This window comes from Nomia melanderi, chromosome 12, assembly GCF_051020985.1.
Source record: "Nomia melanderi isolate GNS246 chromosome 12, iyNomMela1, whole genome shotgun sequence".
In the NCBI taxonomy this organism is placed as follows: domain Eukaryota; kingdom Metazoa; phylum Arthropoda; class Insecta; order Hymenoptera; family Halictidae; genus Nomia; species Nomia melanderi.
The window spans coordinates 9,727,910-9,751,087 of NC_135010.1; the positions used below are offsets into that span (position 1 = coordinate 9,727,910).

Below are 23,178 nucleotides of genomic sequence, written 5' to 3' on the forward strand. Positions count from 1 at the left end.
CGGCTCGTAAATAATTCAGAACTACGCCGCTTCGAGGCCGGCCGTCGATACCGTAAGCTTTCCGCGGGAAAATCTTGAACAGGTAGCTTCCTCGGCTCTCCCTTTTCGTTCTTTGCGCTGCTTCCTCCTGTGGCTTCTCCTTTGCCGTTCCCTTTTCGCTGGCGTCTCATCTGCGCGGAACGTCGCGCTGCGACGTTTACGAAGCTCGTTCAATATGTAAACCCGCGGAGAACGTTGCCAAAAATCAGTGAACGCGTGAATTATTCTTCTGTTGACGCAGGGAGATTCTGGGACGGTTAATTTATCGGCGTAGGGGATATTGAAGTTTGTAGGTCTCATTGGGCATGGGTTTAGAACGAGGGATTCGATGGTGTGAGAATAGGTGGAAGATTGTTCAATCTAATTTAGGGAGAGAAGCTTTGTTCGAGCTTCACTGGAATTATTGAAGATTTAACAGTGGTCGTTGGTAAACTTCGTTGACTCCTGCCTTCTTTCGTTCATAAGACGTAGATCTAATTTAATACTCCCGACGTATATCAGAGGTGATTAAACCTCAGTAAACATTCACTAACGCGTCCAATAATAATACACGAACCTCAAAAAATCGAAGTTCATCCTCGTGCATCAACAATTGCGAACCCCCCTTTTACGTCTACCCTGCAATTCCACGAGCAAGAATAATATCGACGAACATTCGCCAATATCCACCATAAAAACCGAGTCCAGCAGCGATATTCCATGCGGAATCGAACGGTACGCGGGTCGAAAAATGACCGTTCACCCTCCCGAATATTTCTCCGTCGTTCTGTCAATCGGACGCCGGTTGCACGCGAGCATTTACCGTGTCCATTAATCAAGAGCAAAGGAAAAATCAGCGAACGAGCGAGCGAGCGGGGCCAGTCAAAATCGAGAGAAAGTAATTAACGGTGTAGGGGGCGGATCCGTAGGTTTCCTGCGGAATCATCATTGGAGTAGAAAACTCGCCGTTCCGAAGAGCCCCGGCCGAACCTATGACAAAAGGTACGCAGCGACAGGGAAGGGACCGTAGGCTGTCCTACGAAATTTCTCTCCCCATTGAACAGCGGCCGCGTCTCGGCGTGTCGTTTCATTGTCGCGCTCGGATCGCAACGTAACCCCGTGACAAATTCGCTGCTGGTGCCGCGCATAATTGGCTTCGTTCCTCTCCTTTCAACGAGCCCGCGTTACCGGTCCCCCTTTTTCCCGCCCCTGTTCGGACGCCAGTTGGCTTTGCGTCGCGCTGGCGGAAAATATTCCCGCGGAACGTGTATAATCTCCCGGCGGTACGAGCAGTCATGAATCCAGTTTCCCCGTGGCCCGGGCGCATCGTTAAATCGGCCATATGCTTAAGTCTGGTCACGTTCGCGTTTTCCTTGTCTGATAAATTGATTGCGTTCCGGGATCCTCCGCGGCGCAGCTGTTAGCCGCCGCGACGCGACGCCGGCACAATTTTCGCGACGGCTCGCCGGAATCGTGAGCTTTCCGCTAGATTGTGGCTTGGAATAATGGAGTAGCTGTTTCGGGTTAATTTAATATTAACGGTAATAGGTGATCATTGTTAACCCTTCGCGGACGAGAACTTATACCTTCGAGAAATCTGTTCATGGGGAAGTGAATTATGTTATATATATTATCATTCATTTTTCGATGCACAGAACACCGACGCATACCACATGGACTTCCTTTTTACTCCCTTTACTGGCATCTTTTACGAAAAGCATCCCGCTGTGAAACATTTTCAAAATGATCGCGATAATAGCCCATAAAGTAATACTCGGAACGACTGAATCCAATAACCGTAAACAGACTTCTAAAGTCGACAGATGGCCGCGCGGCGTACGGTCGAAAAAAGTTGAAGCATGGTCGCGTCGACCACAGTCTGCACTTCACGGCGAAGCTAAACCCTGCGCTACTCGCATTTGAAATTCTATATATTTGAAGTATTATCAGGAGCGTATACAATTTCCTTGTCTCGCCCTGAAACACAAAAATACTGGAAAATCCCGGAACTAATCCGGTGAAATCGAGGGGGGGGGGGGGAGAAAAAACTAAACGAAAGTAATAAAAGCGTGACGAACGTGCTAAGAGAATGAAAACACATTTGAGCGGAAAAAGGATCCGAAAAACGCTTCCCAGGATTAAGCACCGAGTGACTCGTGCGTCTCTATTTGATTTTGTAATACCCGAAACTGGTCCAGCCCGCTTTTTAACGGTTTATACACCCCGCCGCGCGCGGCGGACTTTTTCGAAAAATCCGTCGCGCCAAGAAATTCCGGCCGGTAACGGTTTAATCGTTCCCGTGGCCGCCGGGTCTCCGGAATCGCAGGAATGTTTATCCCCGCGCCGGAAAAATATTACATTAGACCCGCTCCCTCCTCCTTCGTTCCGGCCGGGCGAAATTTTTCACTCGGTCCGGTCCCTTGTATTTTTATCATGGCCGGTGTAATACGCCGCTGTGTATACAGCTAGCACGTAAAATATGGTTACGTTGATTACACCTTTTTCTACCCCCGTTTCCCTCCGACGATCTTTACGAACCGTTCCCGAGGATCGCCGTTCCGCTGCGTTTTCCTTTCTCCCTCGCCCTCGTTGCACGGTTAATGCAAAGGATCGGACATGAGTCACCAGAAGGGAACGAGAATTTTCCGTGGACTCGTGGCCGACCGAGTATAAATCGATACCTCGAAACGTGCACGCCCCCGACGTGTGCCCTTTAACGCGAACGCCTCGCCGAATTCGTGTTTTCCATCGGTGACACATGCTACTGAATTTATCACACGTTCGTAATATACACCTAACAATTTCTGCTAGTCGAAATTTATCTACTCCACTTAGGTCCCACAAAAGAATTTACAATCTTACCATGGCAGACATACCGTTACTAAAATTAAACAATACACAAGCTTCACTCACTCATCGAGCACCGCTTCTCCAACTCCCGATCCAATCCCTTACCAATCAATCAGCAACAATGTTCCACAATTTACTCACTGCACTATACCTAAAAAACCAGCAACGGTCGAACATTTCAAATATCAAAACAACTTGGCCAACAAGACTCCAACCCCGCCGATATCTTACTGCCCAGTTAACCCGTCGAACTTTCGAAAACGGAATGAAACTTCCCTTAGTGGCTCCAGATCGAAATGTACCGACCCGTCGCGAAAACGAGACACGGTTTATTTAAGGACGCGCGGGGGTGCATCTCAGGAAACGGGAAAGAGCAACGCCGGAAATAACAGACTGACCTTAACGCGGCCACCGGGCGCAAACTTTCCGATGTTATGAGTGTAAACTCGCCGGGGTCTATCGTGGCTCGCCGGGGCGGGCCAGATACGGTGCGCGCCCGTTTTATTTATGAAACGAAAACATCCCGGGAACAGGCTCGCCCGCTCGCGCGTCCGCGCGCCGGAATAATTTTCCCCGGGCCCGACGTTTCGAATTAGCCACGTCTGGTTACACTTTTCCCGATACAAAAGCGTGGGATCCCGGAGTGTCGGGGCCGTTATTACGGTTCGAGGACCGCCGGCCGACGGATCCGTCGCGAATCCTAAATGTAATTTCCATTTAAATTCGTGTCCGGGCTGAGTAAGAAGAATCGCCCGGCTAACGGTCGTTAAATAAAACGAAAATCAGCCGGCCCCGCGTATCCGGGGGAAGCTGCCGGCGCGAGACGCGGATGAATTCGGAACGCCGGCGGCCGAATTTCCGCGATGGAACCGTCGCTCTGGGTTACGAATAAACGAGACAGGGAATGGAAGCGGAAGAGCTGAACGATGGATTCCGAGGCTTATCGGGACTGCGCTAGGAAGAGAGGTTTTGACCCCTGTGATTTCTTCGGGTAACAGTTGCGTCCTTGGTATTTAATGCGCAAGTAAAATCGAATTTACGGCAGATAACGCGGGGCACTTTGCGAATTGAAGCAATGCTGGAGGAATTCCTTGGGAGAATTTTGGAGTGCTTTGTAGAGTAACGATAGATAAATTTTGAGATTATTTGTTTAATGAGATTTCGGAACTTCGCGAAGATTGTTTTTGTTATTGTGTTATCAATAGTTAACCCTTTGTGCTTGGAAGTGTTTCATACTTAAGGTTTTCCTATGAGATATAGACGATATTTTTGAAAGCTACAGATTATAGAGGTGACAGATAAATTAAGGAACAACTATTTTATTCTAACATTTCATATACTTATTAAATATAAAACTATAATTCCATCGTGTCCTATCATAAAGTCACCGACTCGCCTCTAGAATGCAAAGCGTTAACATTTTCAATAGAATCACAGAATTCCTCTGCGTCCAACACTTACAACACAATCCAACAATCTAAAAACAAATCCTAAGAAACACAGATCTAGTCTCGTTGCTCCGATGCAACATAGCGCCAAACTCATCGAGGGATGAGCTGAATGGAGTAACTAATAAAGCGAGTGAAGAAAAAAGGGCCCGAAGAGGAAGAAAAAGAAGAGGAAAGACAGAAAAAGAGGTCCGATAAGATAAGAGGCATGAAGCGCGTATTAAAAGTGGAAGTAGCTCTTAAGTGAGACACAAGAAGCAGCGAGTCGACGAGGTCGGCCGCGGCGCGGGCGTGCAGGACAGAAATCGTGAAGCGGCGGCGATGCGGAGAGACGCTTTCCAAATTGACCAAACACGCCACCGAGATAAGTCTGTTAACGACTTTACCGGGAAGCGGCGAGCGGGCCCGCGTTTCTTGCTCTCGGGGAACACGGACGGAGAGAGGAGGAACGAGAAAAAGCGAGAAGAAGGAAGAAAAAAGAGAGAAACCGTCGGCGATGCACGGAAGGAGAGTCCCGTAGCGGGCCGTCGCACCGAGAGCGCCATAAAAATTCCCCGTTGCTCAAACATTGCGCGGATGCAGGTGCTCGCGAGGCTCGCGCGCAACCAGCGCGACGCGGCGACGGTTCCTGATAAGATTAGCGGAATTTCCTAGGAAACCGACTAGCCGCTCGTAAAATCGCGGGCCGCGCGTCCACCGGAAACCTCGGCGTTTATTATTTCATCCGCCCGGTGGGAAAACGTTTAATCGAAGACCGCCGGCCCGCTCGTTTCATTAGCGATCCGCCGCGCGACAGGAAACTGCGATCTCGCTAATGAGGGTGAAGCGCGGGGGCACGGCTGATAACGAGCTGCAAATATTGACGTTTACACGGCGGTCGTCGATTTCCCCTAGTCCTAATAGAGCCTAGGCTTTTAAGTTGCGAGAGAGATGCCCATGATAATCAGCGTTAAATCGTTCGGGACCATTATCAATTTATGACGGCGCGTTCTGCGTTATTCATATCTGGAAGAGTACCCAGAACGAGCATCTGCAATTATAAATAACGGTTACAGACGTCGGAAGGTGGAACGATTTTCCGTGGAAAATGAAAAATTTCGCGAATTATCACCTTTCCGAATGGAACCTTTCAAGGGACGCGGGTTTTTTGAAGCGAAAGAAGCTTACTCGACGGTGTTCTTAATCCCGGTATTAGCTGCGCGCGGTCAAAGTGCTCTAGTTTTTTATCCAGGCAGCGGCGAGCGCGGTTGGCGTTTAATTCGACCGCGATTTAACGTGTCAGCCTTCGTTAACGTGTTTATATCGGTTTAAGAAGCGTTAAAATCATACTTACGCATAACGTAATCGCCGGGGGGCGAGGGGAGAATCCGATGAAGCAGGTTGCATACGAGGCGAATAAAATTGAAAGTCCGGCTCGGTCGTAAAGGAGCAATCTCGGGGAAGGCTCGCTCGGTGCTTGAAACCGTCTCGGCGAGACCATCGGGAAATAATCGCGGAGCGTATCGCGTCCGACTGTTCGACAATGGCCGTTAATTCAACGCCGGTTACCAATGGGAGCCATTAAAACGAATCCTCCGGCGGAAGTCGCGGGTCTCTGCGTGGAAATTCCATAACAGCCGTTACCCCGGTGGCACAGATCTCCGCGCGACGGGCGAGGCCGTCGCGTCGTCCGCGATTTAACGGGCCGGGGAGCAGAATCGGGGGACTCGAGATCGTCGCTCGTTATTCATCCATTCATTCGTGCCTCGCGATTCACCTGGCAGCGTTAGGTGAACGGCGGGAAGGGGCGAGCGCCGGCGGGTACCTGTTACGGTGCGTTTACAACAACCGGACGAATGCTCGCTCGACCCGAAGTGCAATTTCTGGAGCACCCTCTGGAAATTATGTGATGCTTGATTTTGTTTTATGAATAGTTGATTTTACAGACGCACCCCGCTCGTTCGCCGGGTATTTCGGGGAGCTCGGCGAGTGCTCGCTCGATTTCAGAAACGAATGCTGAATACATGAATATAGAATTACTCTGTTCTATATTCGATATCCATAATTACGCGATCGTTTTAACGCGTTGAGAGGCACGGCCTAGGATGAGCCGCGCATACGGATTGATCGGAAACGATTATAATACAAAGATTGAGTTTATGCCGGAATATTTAGCAGTGTAAATGACTGGATAATAGTCTAATGCGAGAATCATGCCAAATAATTAATCATTGCTTCGATTTACCTTCGCTATGAAAGAACAAAATACTAAACCCTCAAGCATTCATGATACTCCGTATGTCCAAAAACATCACTATTCGCTCGCGTTCTTTATAAACTCATTTTGATCGAAATCAGAGTGCTCCATTTCCTGAAATCACTAAAGGAACACTCGAAAGTGGGTTGGTGCGAAGGCACCATAAGGCGGCGAGCTAGTTGTGCACACGCCGCCGCGCGGTCTCGTTGAAAAGGGAACGGGTATCTGTCGCGCATTTTAAGCAGCTCTCACAAGTTTGATCCACTGTTTCGTCCGTCACCTGATTAAGGAAAGTATTACGAACGATCAAGTTTCTCGACAAGATACGAGAGCCCGTCACAACCCTATATCCAAAGTTATCATCTAAATGATTCTTCCATTGGTTTACGAGCAAACTCAGCATCGATCGCACAGTGCCATCGTATCCCGATGCGTGCGTCGTGTGCAAACGGTCTTACTTTCCGTCGAAACGTCAAGGGCCTCGAAGAGAGAGAAGTTCACGCCCGAGTAGAGGCGCACCGGAAGAGCGGAGACGGCAAACAGGGTGCGCCGAGCGAGGGAGAGGGACACAGGGACACGAGGATTCTAAAGGAACGAGGAAACCCAGGGAGGAGCGACTGGCGAAGGGAACGGGCTTATTCGACTCGCTTCGTTTCCCGTTTCTCGAGTTATCCATTCTCGCGAAAGGATATTGCGTTTTGCGGACGGAACATAATGGAATATTCGCTCGGCCAAATGATTTTAGAAATAACTTCTGCGGCTCGTTTTAATCCGCAAAGCCGGTCGGTACATTCCTCTAAGTGCTTCCTTTCGATCGCGCTCTTTGATCCTCGGGGATCTTTTTCTTTAAACCGGCGACGCCTCGTGCTCGTTCTTGTGTCGTTAAATTAGGATCCAATGAACTGCTGAAGATTCGAGTGAATCGTGCCGGTGTAGATACTCAATTACATCATCAGCTAAATGGTGCTAGAATCCACGTACCCAAGAAACTAAAAAATGAAATTGACCTCCCGAAAATTACAAGGTAGATTACTTTCGTTATTTAACCACGTTAAAACGTTCGAAGCTTCCGTTAAAAATTGAAAAGTTGACAGAGTCGGACTGGAAGTTAATCATAAATGACCAAATTGGAAGTGTATTGAATACCAACGAATTACTTAATAAATTGCATTCAGTAGAAGGTACTTGCCGTGAGGATTTAAATCAAAAGACAACAAACCTCCCGAGAATCCACGCGATTACGGCAGAGCAGAGGGAAATCAGGTGCGGAGTGGATTGCAACGGTGTTGCGCGGCGAGGAAGACCCGGTGGCCTCGTAAAACATGTCGGTGACAATGAGGGGGCGCGTGGAAGTGCATTTCGCCGGGAAACGTCGGACAATACAGCCGTGCGAGGGGACGACGACTGATACGCCAATCTCAGGATGTAATACCGAGGGTTGTCGATACGGTGGATAAGCGGAGCGCAGCCGTCTCCGCGCTGTCTCGAGACCGCGGTGACGCGGAATGGCTGCCCGGAATATCGCGGGACATTTCTCGACAGACCCGGCGCGAGAAACGCATCGTTTTATTGTCCGCGATCGACGCACGGAGGGGACCGCCACCCGCAGCGTGGTCTCTCGCGATCGAAAGCGTACGAAGATCCGTCGACCGTGACACGTCACGGGAGAGACGGGATCGGCGAGCCTTTGTTATGCAAATGCTCGACCGGGGTTAATGGATTTACCGAAATTTATGACGGGTTTAAGTTCCATCCGCCAGCACTCGTGGACGCGTGGGTATGGTGAGGAATAACGATACACCTGATCCTCGATTTACGCGGACTTTTGATAGGTCTCCCTTCTACAAGGTGAATTAGAGTCCTATTTATGCGGTTCGTTCTATTTGCGATCTGACTCTAGCAACGCCGAATAATATGTTCTTTTGTTCTCGTAAAATGTCAACGTTCCTTTGTTCGGCTATGTGGAATGAATATGCATTTATGAAATTTATAACAGCTTTTGTTTCGAATGTTTTATTTTTTCCCGTGCCGACAGACTCTATTTGCACGATCTTCATTTGCGTAACACGTGCATCGGAGTTTCGCGTGAATCGAAGGCCAGGTGTACTCTCCGGTGAATATTGTTTTCAACTGTTTTCTGTATTTTCTGTATTTCCTTCCTTTCATTCGAACATCCCTTCGTTTATTTCTCTGTGCCCGGCGGAACGCGGAGCTTCTGCCACGCGCAGTTGGACCGCGCTCCGTAATATCCTTTCGTACTCGTTATCGTTACACATTCGGACGGTATCTGCGCGCCGCCCCGCGATTTTTCCCCGTGCAACGGCGGAATTCCAGCGGGGGCGCGCGCGTAATTAAAGCCCCGGTCCGGCCCGCGCCGCGCCGCGTGTATCGTCGCAGGTTTTATCGCGCGCAATTTGCGTAATGCGTGTAGAAAATTCTAATGAGCGAGAAGCGCGCGACCGCGCGGTTTCTTCCAATTAATCCTGGAGTGCGCGCCGTTTGACGCCTGTGGCTAAATAAATAATCGAGCCCGGGGAACAAGCTCGCTGGAGTGAACAGCAAAGTCGGGCACGTAGACCGCCAGGAGTTAATTGAAAGAACTGAGAAAGCCGGCCGAATTTTCCGTCGGTCGTGTTGGCTCGGACGCCGTTCGTCTTCGACGAGGCCGCGGAACGTGAGAGATCGACTCTGGTCGCTGTACAGAATTTCTCCGGGTATTCGATGTCCATCATCCGGCGAAGGAACGCCGGGAAAACGTCGCGCCTGAGAATCCCGGAACGACCGCCCATCGAGGGAACGTTCGCAAACAAAAAAGCGAAGGAAAAACTAACTGAGATGCGGAGCACCGGTTCACAAAGTCCTCTTTTAATTTCTAACGTCCCTTCGGCCCGTGGAAAAACGCAACCGAGGTCGATGGTTAATCCCATTTGTCTTCCAGATTCGGTCCAGCCGTTGTCAGGTACAAATGTAAAGGCCGGCGAACAGGTACGGCGCAGGTTCTACCTGTTCCCTCGGCAGACACCTCGAGACGCACGGAGAGAAAGAGAGAAATGGAGAACGAGAAAGGAAGACGGCGGGGAACAGGGAAGGGGACAGAAGCGCTCTCTCTCTCTCTCTCTCTCACTCTCTTTTCCCCCGATTCCTTTCGTTTCGTCTCGCCCTCGGCCCACTCCGCCGGTTCTTTGGTCGCAAAGCGTGTTCATCCGCGAACACGCGCGGCTACTTCGCCACGCGATCACGAGGCGGGACACGTATTCGAAGGTTTTTCGAGGACGATCGAGGGTACGGCGAAAATGCATTTTTCACCGGTCCGTTCCGCCGAGAGCGCGCTCGCGCGCCGATTTCTAGCCGCGGACGGTTCACGCCTCCCGTTCGGCCGTTTCGGTGTCGCTGGAAAACACATAAATACAAGGGAATTATGGGAGCCAAATAACGCCGGGATGTGTTTGAAAAAAAAAAAAAATGAAAAGAAAGCGGGGAAACAGAGAACCGGTCAGAGGCGCGCGGAGCAGTCAACGGTGGAACGGGGATGGGACTAATCGATGGATCGCCGTTCCCTTTTTTATTTTTCGCTCTTCTCGGCGCCCGCGCTCACCCCCGCGCGACTCGTACATCATAGCCGAAATCGAAACTGACAACAAAACCCCACCGCCGGGCGTATGGCGCGGTAATAAATCACGGCAAAAAGAGCACGAGATCCCTTTCTCCCCTGACGAAACCCTAGCTTCTCCTTTGCCGTCTGCCTTTCGGGCTGATCTTACAAAGCGCCTCCTCGCTCTGCGCCTAACTCAGACCGGCGGGAGACCTTCCGTCTTCCCGCTTTTCCGGGCTGAATCGCTCTCGAACATTTTCGGGCTGACACTCGCGGAATCGCACGAATTCTTAATTTCGCGCTGGGGGTGTAACGTTCCTCAAAGATAGGTAATATGCTCGTATATTCAAAAAATACATCATGCAAATCTGCAAACTCGAATTTCTCTCTAACGATGTGCCATTCCGAAGATCGTCACAAAGCTTCTACAGATACGCGCTCCGATATCTACCTAGTATTACCCCTAAAAATGACTCCTACATCCAACCACTTCGTTTATGGCTAGAGTTTCCGAGAAATTCCATGAAATCGCGTCACGTGGAGCATATCCCCGCGAATCGGAGTTCACCCTCGAACGTGCGACAGCGAGCGTGACAATCTTCCCAGCACAATGGCAAGGAGGTCCCCATTCACGCATTGTTCGAGTAATATATTTTTTGCGTAATCCCGTAAGACGAGCCAGGATCGAGGGCCCGTATCGGCTTGGCTTATCAATGGATCAGCCGCTAATGGAAACGTTCGTGGCGTGAATGCGCCGTTTCGGGGGGAATAAAAAGGGTCTACACGCACGCACACCCGCCCTTCGGATTCCGCCGCCCCTCGGGGGAAACGAGGCGGTGACCACCTCGGCCGGCGAACAGCTGAAACTGAAGCTTGTCACGAGAAGTTAACGCGGCGGGCACGGTCCGTCGAGTTCACGCGGAACCTCGGCCACCCGATATCCTCGGACGTAGGGGTGAGTTCATGGGGGTGCGAGTGACATTGTCGCGGGGCTCCGGGGGACCGAGACCAATTGACTTTCCTAATTTTCTCGTATAGCCGCGACAAAGCGCGAATCTGACGCGATATTTCCCTTTTAGGAGGGTCGCCACCCCTATTAAAGCTTAACTTTCCCGTTAACGAGGAAAATGTTTGCGCTTGCTTAAACTTTGGTGTCATGATATTATTACAATGAATATTTTATATTTTCCTAGCGAAGGTTGAGTAAAAGTGTTACGGAGCTTGGAAAATTCTGAAGCTGTAGAATTCGATGATATAGATGTTTCAGATTTTCAAGAGTACTCGGAAATATCTTTGAAATATTCTGCTTCGAGTTACTCTAAACGAAAATTAAATTAGCCGTTGTTGCCGTTCCGTTCATTTTTCTGAAATATCCAATGGTCCACGTGAACAAAGGTTCCATAAACTCTTGGAAGAAACTCGATAGCCCGACAGGTCTCGCAAAAAGACAACGGAGAGGCGTGCCAGGATAAACACTCGATCCTCGCTGGCGTCACTGCCATTTATCCCCGGCGACGATGTTACAAGAAAGAATCGCGTCGGTGGGAGGAGGTAACGGTTTAATAACGAAGACAAGATTACCCCGTTAGCGCGAAACGTATAGGGGTTGATAGGCGCGCGCGGAGGTGTCAGATCGAGAACACGTTAACGTTAGATGGGCCGGAGAACGGGAGTCAATGGGTTGTCGTGGAAATGCGCGGCGGGCGGTTCTATTGAATTAAGAACGACACAACGACGCGGCGCGATAATCGATAAAAGGTAACGCGCCTGCCACGGCACGGCACGGCACAGCACGACGCGGCGCGGCGTGTGCACGGGGCGCGCGATGCAATTCCGACAATATTCCTTTACGGGCTGGCAGGGAGCCATCCGATAAAAGCGACTTAATTGGTAAGTGGGTGAGAATTGTCGCCGTACGTGGGGCGATCGGCGATCAATAGAGTTTTCAAATTTAACGGGCGACAAGCGAGAGTGGTCGGGGCAGGCCCATTGCTGCCCTATTGCTCGACAAATTTCACTGTTGCCGATTCCCTCGCGCAGTTTCGCTGGTCCGGTCCATATGCTGCCGCGAAACCCGCCCGAAGATGACCCCATTCACGATCGGCGCGATCACAATGGCGGGCGAAATGCGCCGTCGTCGAATCGGGCTTGTAGGTCGAGGCGTACCGTCGTTGCGTTGTTCAATGGCACGGGGGCGCGCCGGGTCTCGTTAGTTTGTCAGTCGGGAATGATATATAATTTCGCAGCGTCGCCCATTAACGGGGGTGGAAAGGCCCCGCGTCGAACTTCGGGCTTTACGGGGCAGCGGATTGAACGGTTTAAGCGGCGCTATAAATCCGTCAGCAACGCGGGATCCGCGGGACAATTCCTGCGCCCCCGGGACGCGAGGCTGGGTGGAGACGGTGATTCCACCGCCTCGGGAGTAAGGGTCATTAAAATCATGGACTCCTCTGGCCAGGAATCGAGGCAAACGAACCGAGAACGGAAGGCGACGCGCTATGATCCGATAGCCGATGTAGCCCGGCAAACGATCGATGCGAGTCGAGCAAGACGTTCGTTCGAGTAGCAATAAAAGACTCTCCCCGGATCTCCTACGGATCCGGAATAAGGGGGAATCGGATCGATCCCGGTGTGTAGAGTTATTTTCGAGCCGGTTCGTTACGCGACGATTTTATACGGGAATGCCTGCCACCTCTTTCGGCTCGCGCCGTTGTCGCCAACTGCTGTTTGAAAGGGAATACGGTGCACCCGTGCACGAGGGATTTAATAAAGTTTAGATTTAACAAGCATCGGTGTTAAGGGTTGGAAGTATGTCCCCCGGAGCATTTGACGAGGTAGAGATTAATACGAATCGATCATTTCCTCTTGCACCCTTTAGTGTTTCAAATATTCTGAGAAGTAACACATTCTCCACCCTCGACATCGATCGTTCTTTCAATAAAGACAAGTACACGCGGAGTATCTTATTCGGAGGAATCTCCGTAAAGTTCATCAAGATTATCGTGTCCCCTAGTCTGAGCCAAGAAAAGACGAATGAAGACTGTGGTCGCAAGATGAAGAAAGAAAGGGCAGAGAAAGAAAGATCCCAGGAGGATGAAACAACGGTTCTTACCTAAATAATGGCAGTTCTACGTCCATTGATGCTGCGCCGGGGGCGGCGGCGGCGGCGGCAATGGCAGCGGTCTCTCCAGAACGGGGATGGGGGACACGTCCGGCATGGCGAACCTCAACTTCTGCCAAAACAACTTGTCCCCCCACACCAGCACGGTGTGCGAGGAGATTCTCTTTTTGAGATCGGCGTCGAGATCCCGCGGACCGACACCGCCCACCAGTAGCAGGATCACCGAGCGTCCCTTCCCTTTCAGAGCGTCCCTGAGCGCCGCTTTAAACTCGAACCTGGCCCACTCCCCGTGCAGAAAGTTCTTGGACAGTACCAGAATGGTGCGCCTCGATGAGTCGGCCGCCTCGGCGACCGCGTCGGCCACGTTGCTGCCGGCGCCCAGGTCCCGGTAATGCAAACACAAACGGTACGAGGTCTCGAGGCCCGGCACGAGGATCGTCGAGACGAACGCCTCGTCCACCGCCGAGTAAGAGATGTAGGCGTCGAACGGTTTCTCCTGGTCCTCGAACGCGGCGGTCTTGTAGCATGCCCTCAGGCCGCATCTGCTCGCTGCCCATGTCCTGAGCGCGCGTCGGTGCTTGAACACGCCGCACACCAGCGCCACCATCGCGAATATCAGGACCGCGGTGGCCAGCAGTAGCGGCAGATAAGTCTCGAACGGCCGCGGCTCGATCACCGAGGTCGTGCCGGTCAACGCGGCGCAATTTACGAGCGAGCCGTTCGCCGGCACCGTGATAGGCATGCCCAGGGAACAGGTGACGGTCCGCCAGTCGCTGATCTTCGCCCGGTTCAGCGACATCCACTCGCGCACCCGGTCCAGATAGGTGCACTCGCAGCTCCACGGGTTGCTGGACAGACCGATGTCGACGAGGTACGGATTCTGCGCCAGCTGCCAAACCGCGAACACACTCAGCCGATTGTTCTCCAGTCGCAACACCTCCAGCTGCCGCAACGGCAGGAACGTTCCGTTATCTATGTACGTCAGCAGATTGTTCTGCAGGTAGAGCTCCTTCAGGTTCTCCAGGGGCATCAACTCCACGCCGTTCAGCACGCTGATGTTGTTGTTCTCGAGGTGTAGCACCAGCAGACGCTTCAGACCGCTGAATGTGTGGTTGCGCACGGCGATTATGTTACTGTCGTTCGCGTACAGAATCTGCAGATTCTTTCTCCCGATGAAAGAATGAGAGTTCAGTTCGCCGAAATTGTTTCCGTCCAGGTAGACCTCGGTTGCGTCCATCGGTAAGCGTCCGGGTAGAGTCTTGTAGCCGGAGTTGGAGCAATCGACCACGTTCGCCGACCAAGATTGGTCGTGGTAGCACGTACAGTTGACCGGGCAGGTCATCTCGCAGTCGCACGCGTCGAAGTCGCAGCAATGACAGAGCGCGAAGCAGTGCGCCTTGTACGTGCAGAGGAACTGGGACGGCTTCGCCTCGAGCAACGGTATGAACGATTTGTGCCGGTCGTACGGCAGCCGGCAGTAGACCGACTCGAGGTCCATCACCCGAGGGTGTTGCCGCATCGGGAGCGAGTTGATCCTCTGCAGCCACTCCGTGGTGCAGTCGCATATGAACGGGTTACCACCGATGTAGAACTCAGGCAGCTGCCTGTACGCGGGCACCTGGGTCAACTGGAACGCGGACAGGTTCATCTTGACGATCTGGTTCGCGTACAGGTCGACGCGGGTCAGGTTCTTCTTGTCGAAGAACGTCTGCGACTCGACGGTCTGTATCAGATTGTCGTTGACGAACAGAAGCTCGATCGAATCCGGTATCGATCTCGAGTGGATCCTCGTTAGTCGGTTGAACGACACGTCCAGCGTCTGCAATCTCATCGCCTGGGGCGCGACGCCGAGATCCATAATCAGATTTTTATGGAGGTCCATCCACTGCAATTTCTCCGGCAGGTAACTGTAATCGAACTGCACGATCATGTTGTCGGACATGTTCAGCCAGAGGAGACCGGGTGCGCTCGCGAATATATCGGACATGTCCTGCAACAGATTCGAGTCGAGCCGGATCGCCTGCAACGCCGGGTTCGCCGCGAACAGGCCGGCCTCGACCGTCTCGATCTTGTTCCTGGCGAGATTCAGGATCTGCAGCGCGGGCAGCTCGGCGAAATCCTCCGCGGTGACGTTCGTGATCTCGTTCCCGATCATCCTCAATCCGTACAGACTGGACATGCCCCGGAAACCGGGCCTGTTCAGGCTTCTGATCTGATTCTCGCCGAGGTCCAGCGTTCTCAGCATCCTCATGTCCTTCAGGGCGACCGGTATGCTGTCCAGATTGTTCCCGGACAGATTCAGGTCCTGCATACTGGAACAGTTCCGGAACGCGTCCGGATGGATTCCTTCGAGCTGATTCGAGTCCAACGACAGCAGGGAGAGCGCGAACAGTCCGTTCAGGGAGTACGCGTCGAGATAGGTTAATCGATTGTACGCTAAGTCTAGCGTGTGCAGATTACTCATCGGCGCGAACGTGTCCGCCGGTATCGTCTCGATCTCGTTATACTGAAGGTTCAGTATCTGAAGAGTGTACAGGTCTTTGAACAGGGCAGGGTCCAGCTTGCAGATACGATTGTAAGACAGGTTCAAGAGTACCAATCGTATCAAGCCGGAGAACGTCGCGGAATTCAGCCAGGAGCTGGTCAAAGCGTTCCTCGATAGATCCAACGCGACCAGCTGATTCATATCAGCGACCAAGCCAGGGGACAGCACGCTGATCGAATTGTTCTGCAGTCGTAGTTCCTTCAGCGACTTCGCCGCGTCTTGAAACATCCCCGTCGGCAACGCGACGATCCTGTTCCCGGACAGATCGAACGTCTCCAACGATCGCAAACCGTGCAACGCTTCGTCGGCTACCATCGAGATCGCGTTGCTAGACAGATTCAACACCCTCAAACGTTTCAGGGACGAGAACCCGTACGCGGGCAGCACCGAGATTTGATTGTTCGACACGTCCAACGACTGTACGTCCAGGGAACAGACAAACGGCGCGGCGGTGGACTCCTGTTGCCGTCTCGTGTGTCTGTCCCCGACTTCCCTGAATCCCAGCTCGTTGATGTCCTTCAGCATGTTCCAAGAGACGTTCAGCGTGAGCAGGTTCGACAGCGGGCAGAACAAGTGCTCCGGTATCTGCCAGATGTTGTTCCAGGAGAGATCAATCTTCTCGATCTGCGGGACCGAGTCGAACGCGCCGCTCTCTAGCTCCAGGGTATACTTGCTCTTGCGCCCGTTCAGGCTGCGCACGGTCAGGTTACGTAGGTCCCGGAGCCCGCTGAGCACTTTCGCTGGCCAATGGACCATTTTGCAACCGGTCAACCTTAACGACCTCAGCCTCCATAGCTGGACGAAGCCGTCCACGTTCAGCACATTGCCTATGTTCGCCTCGGTGTCCTCGCAAACGACGTTCACCGACGTCACGTACTCGCTGGTGGCCTGGGAGAAGTTCGTCCTGAAGGATCCATCGTTACCCGTGTACCGGTGGACGCAGGTTACCGCGCCGTCCTGCCGCGAGTCCCAAGAACAGTGCTCCGGCAGGTCGAGCCTGGGCGGCAGCTCGCTGGTCACCGCGAGCACGTGGCACACCGGCACCAGAAGACAGTAGTAGCAAGCGAACGACACCGACAACACCGTTCCGCGGCGGCCGGCCGCGGCGTCGCGGCTCGCGTGCTTTTCGCGCATCTTTTCTACCCTGACCGTTGTCGTCGTTGTTGCCCTCTTCTCCCGTTACCGTTGCTCCGAACGATCATCACACGCCAGCCAGCCCGCTAGCCCGGCCGCGCTAGCTCGCCTTTATTAACGCACGCTGTCGTCGCACGTATACGCCCTCCAATATTTACTCCGGCCGACTGACATGTGTGGCACCGATGCCAATCGATACGCGCGCAACTCGCTCACGGCGACTGTTACGAGAGCCGATTCGTCGGGGATCTTGTTAGCCGCGTGGATCTCGGTTCCCGATCGTTCGATTCGTTATCGCGGCGAAACGGTGGGCGCAGCCGTCATTCGAACAGTTTCATTTCCCTGCTCTCCCTTTTTATCGAGTATTCACCGCATCGGTGATACGCACTTCGACGATTAATCACACTTCACGAGGAGGGGATCTTGTTAGACACTCGAACCAGTTCGAAACGTTCGCGGGGCTTGGAAATTACCCAGGCATCAGTCTGAACAGGGGTGATCGACGAATCGCATACGCGGGTCTAGGGTATTCCTTGCTCTACGATCCTCCATTGGGATCGTGGTAATCCAGTCGAGTACTCCGAAAAGTGTCTCGCGTTTAAAAGGGAACCGCGCTCCGAATAATTCCGTAAGTTTCTTCCGTTGGCGATGCACTGGTTTTCCTATTGCAAGGGACGCCGGTGGACACTGTCCAGAAATCGCGGTGTTGTTTACCGAAATCCCAGTACTCGCTTAAATGGAGCTGCTCTCTGAAGAGCAGGAGAGATTGAGCCAACCGTCGTCGATACGATACCGAGAACACCCGTAACACTCGGTACGGCGGCCACCGCGCAACTGACGCTTCGGATCTCCTCAGCATCTAACTCGACGCTGCGTCCGCCAATCGTTCCTACCCCCACCATCAGAGGCAGCACCGACACACGCAAAGCCAGAGAGAGACGGACGGATGCATGCACGCGCGCGAACGCAGGAAGGACCCGGCGTCCTGCTACGTCGAGCACGCGCCTATCGCCGAGGCCCTTCGCGGAGGAAGGAAGAGGGCATACGGTTCCCTCGGAACACACTCCGCTACCGTCCTCCTACGGCTAATCGTGCGCGCGGGCGCGTCGCTCGTGGATTCGGGCTGTAAATAAAGTTCGAATTCATTTGGAACGCTCGACCGTGTTACAGTGCATAAGCTCGGAATTAGGATTTGAACGGTCCCAAGTTTCAAGTTTGTGGACTTCGAATGCTGTTTGAACTCGTTTGGATATGAATTTAGATGTGGCTGGTTTGAAACCTTTGAATATTTGAACGCTCGGCTAGTTCGGAATGTATGTCTGAGCGGTTTGAATTATTTGAATACCGCGGCGTTTGCTCTAGCTTGAAGTGCTCTAGTTTCAAACAGTTCGAACTGTTCAGGTATGCTCAAATTATTCCAGGAATGAGTTCGAACTTGAGATACTTCTATCGGCTCTAACAATGATATTGATCTTTGCGATTCAAATTGTTCCAGCATTAAAACTTTCGAAATTTCCCTCGGAAGCCTCGCAAAAACTTCGAATTACAGTTTCTACGAGTGTTTCTTCTACCGAGTATTTCTCGAGAACGCACGAAACACGTGACGCGTCTTCATCTCGGTCGCATCACGTAAGAGCTGCGAGTTCGAACGATGATGTTGCGTGAGCCCGACGATCTGCTGGCTCTCGCGGGACACCTTACACCTCGACGTAGACGGCCACCCTCGTTCTACACGATGAAATCTTATTCTCTTACCTCGGCCACGACCACCCCGGTCTGCGATCCTGCTCGGAGAACCAGAACTGGAAGATCGTATCTCCATCGCGATTCCCGATTGCTGCGCGTTCGCTTTCTCACTTCCTCTCTCTCTCTTTCTACCTCTTCCTCTCCGTCCCTCCCCCATGAGCGACCCTGTCCTTCGACCGGCCCCCGGCAAGCGCGAAACTCTATTTCTGATCCCGCGAATAGATCCCTCTCTTTATTTCGTGCTGCATTCTCGCGCACCACTGGCACGCTGTTCTTTGTTTCTATACTTACGGACACATTCGGATCCACGGTTTGTCGACGGGAAACGAAACAATCCGTTATCGCGCGCGTAAACACTGCGAACCGCCTTGTACTCCGTGAGATTCCTTAAGACAGTTTTTCGATATTCGAATCGCAGGATTTAGAACGCCAATTGAATCCGGCGTAACAGCGGTAGGAATAACTCCTTTTTATCTCCTAGTATAATCAACGAACTCGGAAGGGAATGATGTTTAATACGAACAGCAAATGGAAGGTTCATAATTAAGCATAGATTAAGATTATTTGTGGCATTGAATTTTAAAATGAATTTAAAACTGAATCACCACGGCGAAGTTCCTGGAGGCTCTTACAACTAAACCTCTTATGTATCTCATTATATTTTCGTAAGCAGGAATTTAAGAACGCCGCGTTCGGTCCGCTAACGGCTTCATTATGTCCCGAGTAGAGTGCAACGAGTTACGAAATTTTTATTATACTTCCGTTAATAACCGCAGTCGGCGAAATTCCTGAAGAGCGGCCGGCGGAAGTGGTGTTTCGCGCGGAACGATTCGAGCGCGGCCGGCGCGAGCGAGCCGCAAAAGTTTGAAAAGCTGTTTGTTCTAATCCCGCCGAGCAGAAATGAAAAAGTAAAACCGTGGGATACCATCGGGAGGGGAACAGCGACGCGCAAACTGTTTCCCGCCGACAGATTTGTTACGACTATCCGCTGCTGGCAATCATTTTTTATTGTTATTCGCGCCATTACAGCGTGCGCGGGGTCGTCCAATAAATCGCGGTGCAACGGCGAGGAAGCGCTTCGTCATCGAACGCTCCAGAATTCGCCGATCGCCGAACGTTAAAAAATGCGATCACGCGAATTAGAGCCGTCTAATGACATCGATATTCGACGACCGGTCCACATTAAACCCGTGGCCGCGGTATCGTAAATAATTCCGCGAAGCGAAAACTGGATATCCCCCGAAGTATATCAATCCTCTCTTCCTGGAACGCCGAGGCAATACTTTTAATAACCCGATGCCCCACATTCGTTGCATCCAAATCAATTCCATCGTGAGCCACGCCATGAAAAATCTCATATGGAATCCGTTCAAGTGGCCGCACATGAATTTTCTATTATTTTGCACCCGTTAAAATCACGTATAATATAGCTGCTAACGAATAATCAATGAATTCGACAGTCGTACACCGTTTCAATGATAAAATCACGTTCAATCGTTAAAATCCACCGCTGAAATTTCCTCTTATTTTAAATCTCTCAAGCTCAACCCCGCATCCGTACACGAGCACATCAAAATAAAGTGTTAATCCATTATCAAACTAACATTCAATCGTCCGAAATCTAATCTTCGCGTCAAAACCGTAGTGAACACATTCTATCTACAGTCTTCGTCGCGTTTCCTTTATCATTCCACTGTATCTGCAAACATACAAGAAGACATTCTTTGCATTTCTCGCGGATCCATCTTCCGTATCGCGTGCATCGATATCGAGGAGAATGTGTCGCGCGACGCGGCGCAGGGGATCCGCTCGCGATTATTCGACTGCCGAACTCGCACGAACGACCGCGAACCGGTCTCCCCCTTCTGTCTCCCCCGCCCCGTCCGTGGTATCGGATCCGAGCCGATATTCGGAGCACCACCCCTGTTGGAGGACCGCTCATAAAAAGGTTTCGATCAATTTTTAAGTGGCCGGCCGATCTCCGCGCGGTTCTCTATTTCTCTTTACGGTTCGCGAGGAGAAGAAAAAGCGAGGGTCTCCGAGGGGGCGGGAGGGTTTCGGAGCGGACACGTATTTATACGCGCGAGCCGGCGAGACCGTATCGAGATCTTCGATTTGTGTGTAACACGAGGACGACTGACTACGCGGGATCGGGGCCCTTGATACGCTCTGAATAAGCCACGCTGATTCATTCTTGTCCGGCCGTCGCGTCGGGGGACCCACTGCTTGATCGATGATGATCCAGGATGATTTGTATTGTGTATCCGGCCGCGGTGAATTGAATTTCGGGGAATCCGCGCGGCTCACGGTCTCCGTAGACGCGGAGGGTTTAAGGCTGTAAGTGGGAAAGTGAAGATCGGCTGACGTTGCGTGCTGCTTTCAGCCTCAAAATGGTGGCGGATCGCGAGATGTTAGTTGGTGTGTTGTTAGTTAGGGGAACAGTTGATTTTTACTTGAGTTTCTTGCGTGCAGTATCGATCCCTGTCTTAATTATCAACATTTTTCCGAATTAGTACGTAGATAAAAAGTGTCACTGGTTCGAGGAGAATGATCGGTATTCCGATAAGCGGAGTAGTGGTTGCATTATAAGATTATAATTATCTCTATACTTATTCAGAGTGATTCCGATCGAATAATTTTTCAACGAGCATTTTATTACAGAAATCTGATCCCCGGATAGCCGATATTTATGCGCTCGTGACGAGCACGACCGCGACAAACGGAATAAAACAACCACACACAATCTTCTTTCGCGAGAAGATTCACAGTTCGCTGGTCATCCACCGGAAGCACTATAATCCCCGGTGGTCAAAGCACCGGTGCAATAAAATCGAACCAGAAAAATTCGAAGCTGAAAACCCCGTGATCCGTGGCGCGTGTCGAGGTTGCTCGTCGCGCCGGCATTAGCCCTTCCGCGGGATATCGTTTAATCCCCGGCGAGTTACTTTATCGAAGCATAATTAACGAGGATCACGTGGCTCGGGTTACGCAAGCGGCCCGATAAAAATCAGGGGATGGGAAACAGAGACAAGCCGGACTGTCTAGAAATGTAATTAATACTTCTCGGCTGAGCGAGGAGGATCGCTCGTAATTAAAACCTGTTGGGATTGGAAGATCGAGGATCGTTATGACCAGCGAGGCGGCGGAGGGATGGGAGCCGGATAGATGAAAGTTTCGTTTCCGGGGCGAGAAATACCCGGACCAAAGTCAACGGCGGCACCCTAAACTCCGACGTTAGCCAGAAATAGGTCTGACTAGGGCTCCGTTGGTGGGCGGCTGCACGTACACGCTCGTCTTCCGGACAGGTGGTGGTGCTCAACGGAGAGGGAGCGAGGAACACTTGTTCTCGCGCTAGATAACTTTCGTTTCGCCCCCTCGCCACGGCCGTTGTTTATCTTATTTACACTGTGTTTCGCCATTCGCCGCTTCGAACTTCCTCAAACGGATCTCCTTCGCAGACGTTGCCCGAGCCAATCGAGTGCTACCCCACCCAGGCCGATCCCCTCGACACTCTGTCCCCGTTTCGCTCGAACTTTCCTCCCCGATTCGAAAATCAATTAGCGGGTTGATTCGGTTTCTGCGTAAGAAGGAACACGAAGTTATCGTCCGAACGATTTGAACAGGTGAACAGTTCGAACTGGGTCGAGTGCGAAGTTATCCGTTGAACGATTCCGTGTATTGGAACGAGCAGTTTATTCCTTGGATCGTGGGTTTATATCTGTCTTTAAATGGTTCGGAGTATTCGAAACTCTGTTAGACGCTGTACGTCGATAGTACAATACGAAGTATGCATTACCATTCGAATATCAAGTTAATTAGAAGCAATCGCTCCTTCAAGATTTTCACTTAGACTCGTTCCAAACTCATCCTGTCACTTCGAACTTCAATTTCCAGCAACAGTATAATTCCACACACATTCCAACCGATTTGATAGTTCCATTCGATAGTTCCACAGACAATTTTAAAAAATCTCTCCGACCAATCAGTCTGCCCCTCTTAAAGACCCCATCCCAGTCCACTTCGAACTTTCCTTTCCGATACGAAAATCAATTAGCGGCAGATTCAGTTTCCATGTAAGAAGGCGTATCGCGTCCTCCTGGTCGCGGCGGGTTGGTCGCGTTCTCGTTCGGATCCCGGCCCGGCGAGAATGACCGGTGAAAAAGAAGTTTTAATTAAAGCTAGGATAAGAGTTTAATCGAGCGAAAGGGATTAATTGCCCCCAAGGTGGGGCGGTCCGCAGAACGAGGGACGGGTCAAAGGGAGACCGGCCGGCGTAGCGATACTCCTCGATGATTCCGTGGCTTCTCGAGTGGCCGTGGACAAGGGAGGACCCTCCCCGTAAATACTCGCGTCTGAATGCTCCTCTGAAAGCCCTTTTTCGTTCGGCAAACAAAACCGCGCCGCACCGCGCCGCCTCGATACTCGGCCTTGATGGGAATCGATGTTATTAAAAGGCTACCCGGCTTCGGCCAACCCACCCGCCGGTTA

At 51.7% G+C, this 23,178-nt stretch overlaps 1 protein-coding gene and 1 long non-coding RNA gene across 2 annotated transcripts in view; one reads left to right on the forward strand and one right to left on the reverse strand.

The window, feature by feature from the left end:
- Nucleotides 1–23,178, forward strand: part of LOC143175151 (uncharacterized) — a 168,639-nt gene that overhangs the window by 46,221 nt on the left and 99,240 nt on the right. The gene's annotated exons all lie outside the window — the stretch shown is intronic.
- Toll-6 (Toll-like receptor 6) lies at nt 8,673–17,795 on the reverse strand. The gene is made up of 2 exons (XM_076372605.1): nt 13,257–17,795; nt 8,673–9,942 (listed from the first exon to the last, which is right to left on the reverse strand). The coding sequence occupies exon 1, from the start codon at nt 16,942–16,944 to the stop codon at nt 13,273–13,275; it is 3,672 nt and encodes a 1,223-aa protein (XP_076228720.1). The 5' UTR covers nt 16,945–17,795; the 3' UTR covers nt 8,673–9,942; nt 13,257–13,272.

Coding starts and splice junctions, on each gene's coding strand:
- Toll-6 (XM_076372605.1), bottom strand. CDS start 16,944: ATGCGCGAAAAGCACGCGAGCCGCGACGCCGCGGCCGGCCGCCGCGGA.